Below are 11539 nucleotides of genomic sequence, written 5' to 3'. Positions count from 1 at the left end.
ACCTTCACATGCCCTTCGTTGAAAGCGTACTCAGGCATAAGACTAAGGCCTTACGTCACCCAGCCCCAGCAGCCCCAGGATTACTCCGCGTTCATTCCCAGCCCAGCCCTTCCGGCTGCCGGCCAGAGGGCGATCGCGCGCCCCCGCCTCACCCGGACCCGGCGCGACGCGCGCCCCCGCTTCGCTCCGCCCCTTCCGGCCCGGGAGGTTTGATTTCCTTGGCGGGCGGAAGCGGCTCAAACCCGGCGATCCCAAAACTTTCTAGGGGTTTTGGGCACTCGCTGCTTGGCTCGGGACGGCTGGCCCTCTCCAGTGTGCTTCTGCTCGGCCCCGCCTCGCCCGGCTCCCCGCCCCTCAGGTCAGTGTCTCCCCGGGTAGGGCCGGGGTCACGGCTCTGCGAGACGCGAGGGAGCGGCTCCTCGAGCCCAGCTTGCTCCTGGCTCCCGGGAGACTGGAGAATTTCCCCGAAACCTCACCGTACGAGCCCACTCCCGAATGAGATAGGCTTTCCGACCCCCGGTTTTCTCCTCTGTAAGTGGGGATAATGACGTACCTACGTCAGGGTTATTGGTGAGGGACAGGCGAAAACGTTTGCTACGAAGGAGGCTGCGAGAGGTGTGAATTCCCGTTGCATGTTATGTGTTACCACTCCCTTTTAGGAGTCCAAATCCTTCCTCTTTCTTCACCTTCCTAGGGTAGTGGCTTAAGAGGCTCACACTAAAAGGGATATACCCCGACTGCCAAAGCAGTAAAAGGAGCAGCATCACCAAGAAACTGGTGGGGAAAAGAGAAACTCCCAAAGGAGAGCATCCCAAGAAAGCGAGCAGACCTGTAGCAGCTAGCATGAGTAATTGTTCTTGAGCCTCACCTTTGGTATTTCTCTGGTAGTGGAATGGGGGAAGGTGGCGGCGGGTTTCAGAGGTACCTGGACTTATGCTTAGAAGCCAGGGTTTCCTAACTTTTTTGTTCATAATATGGTTTCTGTTGACTACGTTGGGAGAAATCAGAAACTCCTTTTCTGCCCTGCACCATCATGGGCTTCTTTCACCAGCGGATCTGACATTATTGTGTATCTACTGTGGACCAACCAGATGGGCAGATGAGTCCCTTAACGCCTTTAGGAATGAATGCCTCTTTGTTGGTGCTCCCAGAATACTCTGCAAAGGAGCAAGAGAGGATGTTATTAATGTATTAATTACAAGGCCACCTTATAAGCCATTCGGTATTCTACTTCTTATTTGAAATATTTTCTGCATCAGTATCTTAACCACATTCATAGATGAGGTGAATGTATTACCCAGCAAATAATAACACAGCCCAGCTAATACCGTTAGTAAGAAATTGTCCCCAATTTGTTTCTTTTCTATAACATTTAATGATAAATCTTCTGTTATCTAAGCAGTTCCTTGTTGCCTCAGAGAAGTTCAAGATCCCAAATGTACATGTCAACAATTCTTCTATTTAGTCACACTGAGAAGGACATTCAGGTATCTGATTGGGGTCTAGTTTTCTTCTTCATTATTCACAGCTGAGAGGCTGCCTTCCACATTGATCCTGTACCTCCTTTAGACGGCTACAAAGTTGGGTTACTCCAGTCCCATTCTTCCTATGTTCTGTATTTCTAAATTCTAGAGGATAAACAGGGCACTTAAGAATATTTAGATGAGGGCGCCTGGGTGGCTCAGTGGGTTAAGCCGCTGCCTTCGGCTCAGGTCATGATCTCAGGGTTCTGGGATGGAGTCCCGCATCGGGCTCTCTGCTCGGCAGGGAGCCTGCTTCCTCCTCTCTCTCTCTGCCTGCCTCTCTGCCTACTTGTGATCTCTCTCTGTCAAATAAATAAATAAAATCTTTAAAAAAAAAAAAAAAAGAATATTTAGACGAGGGGTGCCTGGGTGGCTCAGTGGGTTAAAGCCTCTGCCTTCTGCTCAGGTCATGATCTAGGGTCCTGGGATAGAGCCCTTCATCAGGCTCTCTGCTCAGCAGGGAGCCCCCCCACGCCCCTCACCCCCACCTACTTGTGATCTCTGTCCGTCAAATAAATAAATAATATTTTAAAAAATATATTTAGACTAGCTTCACAAAATTTAAAAACCAAGTAAACTCTGCTGTCGTAGTACTTTGCAATGCAAGCACCAGTTTTCTTCTATAGTAGCAGAAATGATGTTCCCTGGATTCAGTGGATGTAATTGAGGCCCACATTTATATTATCCAAAAACATGGTATAATTTGAAAGGGTGGATGGTAGATAAAGAAAAAGGAATAAAGAAAGTGAAGGTGATTGGTTTTGTCTAACATTGGCACAAGTTGATCTCTGCTAGTTGACTTGAGGCCATGATCTGGATGTTCAAAACTCATTTGGGAGAAATTTATCAAGTTAATTGTGAATTCTTATATCTCTAATCTGGAGAAATAAATTCCAACCTCATACAAATGGTTGTCTCCTTTTGAGTATGGCAACAAAGCCCAGTCCTTTGTATGGAATTTAGACAGTAAGGTTGATAATTAGGATTCTTATATTTTGTGAGGTCTTTGTCCATTTCCAAACTTTGAAATGTCTTTTTGTATTTCATTTTAAGCTCCTGTGTTCTGAATACCCCAATACTGCTTTAGTGGGGCTTTGCTTTCTCACGAACCTGATAGCCTTCTTTTATAGCAGACAACTTTCTAAACACATTTATAGCCTGACATTCCCCCATTTCTAATCTACTCTTTCTCTTCTTCCTCATCAGGATCCCAAATATTTTCCTTTTTTGCTTTTAGAGGGAGAGTGTGTGAACAGTGGGGAAGAGTAGGGGGGGGAGAGAGAATCCTAAGCAGGCTTCACATGCAGCATGGAGCCACATGTGGGGCTTGATCCCAAGACCCTGAAATCATGACCTGATCTGAAACCAAGAATTGGATGCTTAACTGATTGAGCCACCCAAGTGCCTCTCCCTCTTAAAGAGATTTTACTTTTAAGTAATCTCTATACCCAATGTGGGGCTTGAACTCATAGCCTTGAGATTGAGAGTCACATCTTCCACTGACCTAGCCAGCTAGGTGCCCCAAAACCCCAAAGATTTCTTGTGTTGACTGCACTTTTACTGCTGTTATTGTCTGTTTTGAAATTTCTTAGTCTTGTGAACCGTGTCTTTTTGGGGTGTGGTTCTACTGCATTCCTACCTTTGCCCCATGACAAATACTCTTTAAAAGATTTCTGAATTAGTACAGCTGTTAAGGATATTTTTAATCCTATGCCTCAGGTGCCAGTGAGAATGAATATGACCTTTGTGATGTCTCCTTGGCTGGAGTAACTTTTGCCATGGCAGTGGAAGCAGAATATTTTATACCCCAACTTTCTGTGACCTGACTTCTCTTCTTCCATTGCCCTATCCCATTCATGCAGGTTCAGCTAGATTAAAAAAAGTTCAACCTAGGGGCACCTGGTGGCTCAGTGGGTTAAGCCTCTGCCTTCGGCTCAGGTCATGATCCCAGGGTCCTGGGATCGAGCCCCACATAGGGCTCTCTGCCCTGCAGGGAGCCTGCTTCCCCACTCTCTCTGCCTGCCTTTCTGCCTATTTGTGACCTCTCTCTGTCAAATAAATAAACAAAATCTTAAAAAAAAAAAAGTTCAACCTAATTAAGTTGGTCCACTGCCATCTCTTCCTAGGAAGTGGCTACTATTTATTGGATCAGAATGTCTTTTGTCCATGATCTTTATCTTTCTTGCTATAATAGCTTTGACGTTGAGATTAAAACTGGTTTTTTTTTAAGGCTGATATTTTCCTTGAATTTTAACTTTCCATCCAAAACTTCTGCTCTAGTGTTCTGTTCAGTGACCAAATTTTTGAAGGTTTTTACTTGCTGACAGTAATTTATCTTTTATTTCAAAGTAAAATGATTCGTGGAATCAGAGTGCTTTAAGTATTTTTATTTATTTATTTTGTATTTTTATTTTTTTACAGAAGACAGATAATTTTTAATATTTAAAGAGACTGTTGGGACGCCTGGGTGGCTCAGTTGGTTGAGCAGCTGCCTTCGGCTCAGGTCATGATCCCAGCGTCCTGGGATCAAGTCCCACATCGGGCTCCTTGCTCGGCAGGGAGCCTGCTTCTCCCTCTGCCTCTGCCTGCCATTCTGTCTGCCTGTGCTCACTCTCTCCCCATCTCTCTCTGATAAATAAATAAAATATTAAAAAAAAAAAAAAAAGAGACTGTCAGTGAATTGTCACAATTATGAAAAATATTTGTATTCATTAAAAAAAGAAAAAATCCCTCTATACAAAATAAAATCCAACTGAGTGTTCATACTGAGTGTTCATATATAAATAAATTGTGGTACCTCAATGGAACATTATTCCATCACTAAGAAAATCTGTTTATTTATTTATCGTTAACATGTAATGTATTATTTGTCCCAGGGGTACAGGTCTGTGAATTGTCAGGCTTATATATTTCATAGTACTCACGGTAGCACATACCCTCCCCAATGTCCATAACCCAGCCACCTTATCCCTCCCCCACAACCCCCAACAACCCTTAGTTTGTTTCATGAGATTAAGAGTCTCTTATGGTTTGTCTCCCACCCTGGTCCCATCTTGTTTCATTTTTTTCCCTCCCTAGCCTCCACGACCCCCACCTGCCTCTCAAATTCCTCATATTACAGAGATCATATGATAATTGTCTTTCTCTGATTGACTTATTTCGCTTAGCATAATACCCTCTAGTTCCATCCACATCATTGCGAATGGCAAGATTTTTTTTTTTTGATGGCTGCATAGTATTCCTGTGTGTTTGTGTGTGTGTTTGTGTACCACATCTTTCTTTATCCATTCATCTGTTGATGGACATCTAGGTTCTTTCCATAGTTTGGCTATTGTGGACTTTGCTGCTATAAACACTCGGGTGCACATGCGCCTTTGGATCACTACATTTGTATGTTTAGGATAAATGCCCAGTAGTGCAATTGCTGGGTCGTAGGGTATCCCAATTTTCAACTTTTTGAGGAACCTCCATACTGTATGCCAGAGGGGCTGCATGAGTTTGCATTCCCACCAACAATGTAGGAGGGTTCTACTTTAGGCATTTTAAAAGGAGATTTAAAAGGATATTTGAAAAAATATCCTTTGCAGTTCTAGGGCTTTTGATTATTTAATTCAATTTTTTCTCTATCTCAGCATAAGAATATGCCCTATCCTCAGTGTAGTAAGGATCATCCCTTTATTCCCCTGTCCCCCTTTTTAAAAAACATTTTAATTATTTGAGAAAGAGAGTGAGAGACAACACAAGCAGGAAGAGGGACAGAGGGAGAAGCAGACTCCCGGCTGAGCAAGGAGCCTGATGTGGGACTCCATCTGAGGACCCTGGGACCATGACCCCAGCCCAAGGCAGATGGTTAACCGTCTGAGCCACACAGGCACCCCATGTACCCCCCCCCCCCCTTTTAAAAATAGACTCACCACACTCTTGAGGTAGAACTTACATTCTAGATCTTCCAAATTTATAACCATTTTTAAGGCTTAGTAACATGCTTGCCACTCAACTCTGGATGAGAGAGGATGGGGAACAGAGAACATGAAGGTAGTGAACATGGTGTTGGCCACTCGTCAATCCCAAACCTTTGGCAGTGTTGCTGGAGCTCTGCCTGTTGTTGAGTGAAGACTATTTGGCTCTAGAAATGAGCATTAATACCAGGTTTCCACTTCTGAGAGACGATCAAGATGGATGATCAAGTGATCAAGAGGCATGAGCTTTGCTGTTTCCAGGTGGAACTTCACTTTCCATATCCTGCTTGGATATGCATGTACTCACTTAATTTTTTGAGATGTTAGAGAAAATGGGGTCTGAGGATCCAGAACCCTGTTCTGCCATAGATAGCCCACTACTAGGTCACCAAGGGAGATTTGTGCACAGGGGTCAGGCCAGGCAAAGGAGAATTTCATTACTAGCTGGGTATTGGCCTCAAACACCTCTGTGAACTCTAGAGTCCTGGTATGCTGTGCTGGATTATATGGGAGATTCTTTGTGCCTGACTCAGTGACCTCCACTTCTCTGGGCTTCCTGATTCCTGCTTGGCTTTCTAAGGGGTGTTGGGACATCTCTTCCCAAGACTGAAATCCCAGCCTTGTCCTTCCGTACCAACCTCTGAGAAGGAGAGCCCCTTAGAGAAGCCATTTCTGTATAGATTCAGACATCTTTCACCCTATGTCTACCCGTAAAGAAATCTCCACTTTGCAGTACTAAGATTCAAGTCCTAAGACTTAACCTATATATGAACACTTTTAGAAAATTTTAGAAATCTACTTCCTAGAAACTTTCTGTTACTCATTTTACTTTTTTCTTCCTTCTTGGCTTCCATGAAGCTGTATTCTTCTAATTCTTTTTTTTTTTTTTTTTAAAGATTTTATTTATTTATTTGACAGACAAGCAGGCAGAGAGAGAGGAGGAAGCAGGCTCCCTGCTGAGCAGAGAGCCTGATTTGGGGTTCGATCCCAGGACCCTGGGATCATGACCTGAGCCGAAGACAGTGACTTAACCCACTGAGCCACCCAGGCGTCTCTATTCTTCTAATTCTTACTTTTCTTTTTCCCTTTTGCCTTTTCCCACTCCTAGCAATAGGCCTGGTATGGGTAAGACCTCACCTGAATCCATTTGAAAGATTTTTTAAGTCTTTTAAGTCTTTACACTAACTATAATTGATTTTGTGTGGAATGAGAGATCCAGTGTTCTTTTTTCCCGTGTGGCTAGCCAATTGTCCCAGCTCCAAATCTGCATTTCCATTTGCTGGTACCCCTAAAAGCAGTTTCAGTTCAGTACATATAGACCTCTCCTCCCAGCCCCCCGGGATCTTTGCACCTAAATTGCCTATTTTTGGCATACTCTTCCTCTCCTTTTTGGGCTCACAACCCTGTTGAGGCCTACTGACCAAAGACCACTAAACACATCTGGAGTAAAAAAATTAGGAAGCTTACCTGATTTGTGTGTGTGTGTGTGTGTGTTTTCCATAGATTTATTGATAATATATTAGTTTACCTGATTTTTTATAAAACAAACAAAAAACATTAGGTTTTACTTAGCTTGTTGCAGCAAGAGAAACCATGCTCCCTAGGAACCGAAAAGGGGTTATAGGATTTAAGCTGTGCTGGTGATTTTAAGAAAGGATTAGGGAAGCAAGGACCAGTTTTAGAATGGATATTGTCAAAGAGCTGTGGCATTTCAGCAGGTGGGTATCTTATGGAAGCAGGAGGTGGGAGGACAACATCAGGGAGAAAATGGCAGTCAGTCTAAGAAGGGATCATTATTTCTTTTTTCCCTTTAAAGATTTTTATTTATTTATTTATTTATTTGACAGACAGAGATCACAGGTAGGCAGAGAGGCAGGCAGAGAGAGAGAAGGCGGAAGCAGGCTCCCTGCTGAGCACAGATCCCAACGTGGGGCTTGATCCCAGGACCCTGAGATCATGACCTGAGCTGAAGGCAGAGGCTTTAACCCACTGAGCCACCCAGGCGCATAACATTTTCTTTTCTCTATCTTACTTGATTGTAAGAATTTAGTATATAATACATATGAAATACAAAAGATGTGTTAATTGGCTGTGTTATTAATAAGGCTTTCTGTCAACAGTAGGCTATAGTAGTCAAGTTTTGGGCGAGTCAAAAGTTGGATTTGAATTTTTGACTGTGCAGGGGAATCTGTGCCCCTAACACCTGTATTTTTCAAGGATCAACTGTATATGTAACACATGTAAATTGTGGAGCATAGTAATAAAATATGTATATCATTATATGTTTCTTAAAATTGTATGTGATTGGAATCTTAATTTGCATTTCCCCTGTGACTAATAAAACTGAACATTTTTTCATATTTTTATTGGTCATTTGTGTTTCTTTATGAAATGCCTTTTTATTTCATTTGCTTCTTTTTTCTTTTGGGTTGTCTTTTTCTATATTGTATATAGTATATTCTGGATAAAAATCCATTGTTTATAAGTGTTAGAAATATTTGCTCACATTTATGGTTTTCTTTCTTTCTTTTTTTTTTTTAAGATTTTTGTTTATTTATTTGATAGAGATTACAAGTAGGCAGAGAGGGAGGCAGAGAGAGAGAGAGAGAGAAGCAGGCTCCCCACCGAGCAGAGAGCCTGATGCGGAGCTCGATCCCAGAATCCTGGGATCATGACCTGAGCTGAAGGCAGAGGCTTAACCCACTGAGCTACCCAGGCGCCTCTGGTTTTCTTTTTTTTTAAGTCTATCTTTAGACATGCAAAAGTTCTGCATTTTAATGTTTAATGTATTATTTGTTTATGATTAGTACTTCCTGTATCTATTTATTTATTATTATTTTTTTTGTTTTGTTTTTTTGAAGATTTTCTTTATTTATTTGCCAGAGAGAGAGTGAGAGCACACAGGCAGGCAGAGTGGCAGCAGAGACAAGAGGGAGATGCAGGCTCCCCACAGAGCAAGGAGCCCGATGTGGGACTCGATCCCAGGACACTGGGATCATGACCTGAGCTGAAGGCAGCCGCTTAACCAACTGAGCCACCCAGGCGTCCCTCCTGTATCTATTTAAAAGATTCTCTTTTGTCCTGAAATCACACAATATTCTTTAAAATTTTTTAAAAGTTTATCCTTCATATATAAATCTTTCCTTGATCTGAAGTTGATTTTTTTTTTTTTTAAGATTTTATTTATTGGGACGCCTGGGTGGCTCAGTTGGTTGGGCAGGTGCCTTTGGCTCAGGTCATGATCCCAGCGTCCTGGGATCGAGTCCCACATCGGGCTCCTTGCTCTGCAGGGAGCCTGCTTCTCCCTCTGTCTCTTCCTGCCATTCTGTCTACCTGTGCTCGCTCTCTTTCCCTCTCTCTCTCTGACAAATAAAATCTTAAAAAAATAATAATAATAAAAAAATAAAAATAAAAAAAAATCTTTAAAAAAAAAAGGATTTTATTTATTTATTTGATAGACAGAGATTACAAGTAGGCAGAGAAGCAGTCAGAGAGAGGAGGAAGCAGGCTCCCTCCTGAGCAGAGAGCCCAATGTGGGGCTCGATCCCAGGACTCTGGGATCATGACCTGAGCCAAAGGCAGAGGCTTTAACCCACTGAGCCACCCAGGTGCCCCTGAAGTTGATTTTTATATATGGTATGAGATAAAAATCCAGTTTTGTTTTTCTTTTAAACCATATGGCTAATCAGTTTTTCTGGTATAATTTATTTGCCTATGACGTATTTATATGTGCACTTACAAGAGTGGAGGAGATAATCTCATAGTAGTTCCTGTTTTGATCATGTATTATTTCTGTCTTACAGGTTCTTTTTGTAATTTTATATACACCTCCAGGAGGACTATGAAAGATTATGATGAACTTCTCAAATACTATGAATTATATGAAACTGTTGGGACAGGTAATTGTTTTGTTTTTTTCTTTTCCCTTGGAGGCAGAGGACAGATCAACTATTTTTTTTTTCTTAATTTTGTTTTAAAGGTTTTATTTATTTATTTGACAGAGATCACAAGTAGGCAGAGAGGCAGGCAGAGAGAGAGGGAGGGGGAAGCAGGCTCCCTGCTGAGCAGGGCTCCATCCCAGAACCCTGAGATCATGACCTGAGCTGAAGGCAGAGGCTTAACCCACTGAGCCACCCAGGTGCCCCTAGATCAACTATTTGGGAGTATAGTACATTTGGGCAGTCATGAGCTTTTCAGTTTAATTTTAAAATTAAAGAATTTAAAAATTCTTCAATGTACTTTAAAAGAAAAAGTAGAGTAAGAGAGAGGAGAGTAGTGGGAGAAGCCTTGTAGGTCCTTTTATTTAGAAGAGAAGTCACTGGAGAGTTTTGAGCTGAGGAGTGATCTGACTTTTCTTTTTTTTTGTTAAATATTTTATTTATTTATTTGACAGAAATCACAAGTAGGCAGAGAGGCAGGCGGGGGTGGGGGTGGGGAGGGAAAACAGGCTCACTGTTGAGCAGAGAGCCCTATGCAGGGCTCAATCCCAGAACCCTGAGATCATGACCTGAGCTGAAGGCAGAGGCTTAACCCACTGAGCCACCCAGGTGCCCTGACTTTTATTTTTAAGGGTCATTCTGCTGCTTGGTTGTGAGAAGCTTGGACTGGGAAAGGCAGGGCAGGAGCAGAGAGATGTTAGGAGTTTATTGCAATAATTCAGGTGAGTGATGCTGGAGATGATGGTGACTTGAATGAGGGTGAGAGCAGTGAAGGCAGTGAAAGGGTGGGATTCTGTATGTGTGTGTTTGTGTAGTTTAATTTATTGAGAAACAATGCAATAAAATATGCAAAGTACACTAGTCTTGCTGGAGATTTAGTACACATCCACCTATGTGTTCCCTGTTTAGATCAAGACAAAGTTTCCAGTCAGTACCTGCCTCTTCTCCCCCAGGGTGTTTTGAAGGCAGAGCCAATGGGATTTGTTCATGGGCTGGATATTGAGTATATTGGCCCCCGGGATTTTGGAAAATGTTGAGTTTTTATTTTCTGAAATTGGGAAGACCATGAGAGGAACCACCAGAAGCTTCTTTTTAGAAGTTATATATTTGCTATTTCTCTCTTTCTTTCTTTTTTTTTTTTTAAAGATTTTATTATTTATTTGAGAGAGAGAGTGTAGAAGCAGGGGGAGGGGCTGAGAGAGGGAGAAGCAGGCTCCCCGCTGAGCAGGGAGCCCAATGTGTGACTCAATCTTAGGACCCTGGGATCATGACCTGAGCAGATGCTTAACCAACTGAGCCACCCAGGTGCCCTGAATTGGCAATTTCTTTTAGATACTGATCTGTAGACATTTATCCAGTTTTTGATCCAATTTTGGAACATAATATGCTGCTTTTTTTTTTTAATATCCTACCTTTGATCCTGTTTTAAAACTGAGAGGATGTTTCCTGTTGTCTTTTGTCTCAGCAACTTTATATTGTGTCCTTTATTGTTAATTATAACAATATTGTTAGTGTTATAGTGGATTCTTAGTGTTAATTACAAAGCAAATTTAATTGCTTAATTATAATGTTAATTGCTTAATTATAGTGTTAATTATAAAGCAAATTTCTTTTTTTTTTTTTTTTAAGATTTTATTTATTTATTCGTCAGAGAGAGAGGAGTGAGAGTGAGCACAGGCAGAGTGGCAGGCAGAGGCAGAGGAGGAAGCAGGCTTCCCGCCAAGCAAGGAGCCCAATGTGGGACTCGATCCCAGGCCGCTGGGATCATGACCTGAGCCTAAGGCAGCTGCTTAACCAACTGAGCCACCCAGGCGTCCCATAAAGCAAATTTCTAAACAGCGAATTCTGTTTCCTATTTTCTTCAACCTAAAGTTAGAGACACTATCATGGTAAAAAAAAATCTTCAGCTAGCATTGAATGAGAAGAGGTTAGGATCATGGCTGGCATTTTGGAAGCTACAGAAAGAAAAAGCTACAAACTTTCAGGAAAAAATGGATTGACAGAGCCTTTTAAAAGCATATGGAGGGGTGCCTGGCTGGCTCAGTTGGAGCGTACAACTCTTGATCTTGGGGTTGTGAGTTTGAGTCCCTCACTGGGTATAGAGATTACTTAAAAATAA

At 42.2% G+C, this 11539-nt stretch overlaps 1 protein-coding gene across 1 annotated transcript in view; it reads left to right on the top strand.

The window, feature by feature from the left end:
- Window positions 1-211: 211 nt before the first annotated feature.
- Window positions 212-11539, top strand: part of MELK (maternal embryonic leucine zipper kinase) — a 99966-nt gene continuing 88638 nt past the window's right edge. The window contains exons 1-2 of the mRNA XM_059142699.1: window positions 212-358; window positions 9286-9381. Of these exons, the coding sequence (XP_058998682.1) occupies window positions 9324-9381 (58 nt within the window). The 5' untranslated portion in view covers window positions 212-358; window positions 9286-9323. The remainder of the gene's footprint in view (window positions 359-9285; window positions 9382-11539) is intronic.

Source organism: Mustela lutreola, chromosome 12 (assembly GCF_030435805.1).
Source record: "Mustela lutreola isolate mMusLut2 chromosome 12, mMusLut2.pri, whole genome shotgun sequence".
In the NCBI taxonomy this organism is placed as follows: Eukaryota; Metazoa; Chordata; class Mammalia; order Carnivora; family Mustelidae; genus Mustela; species Mustela lutreola.
This window is presented reverse-complemented; position numbering and strand designations above follow the sequence as displayed.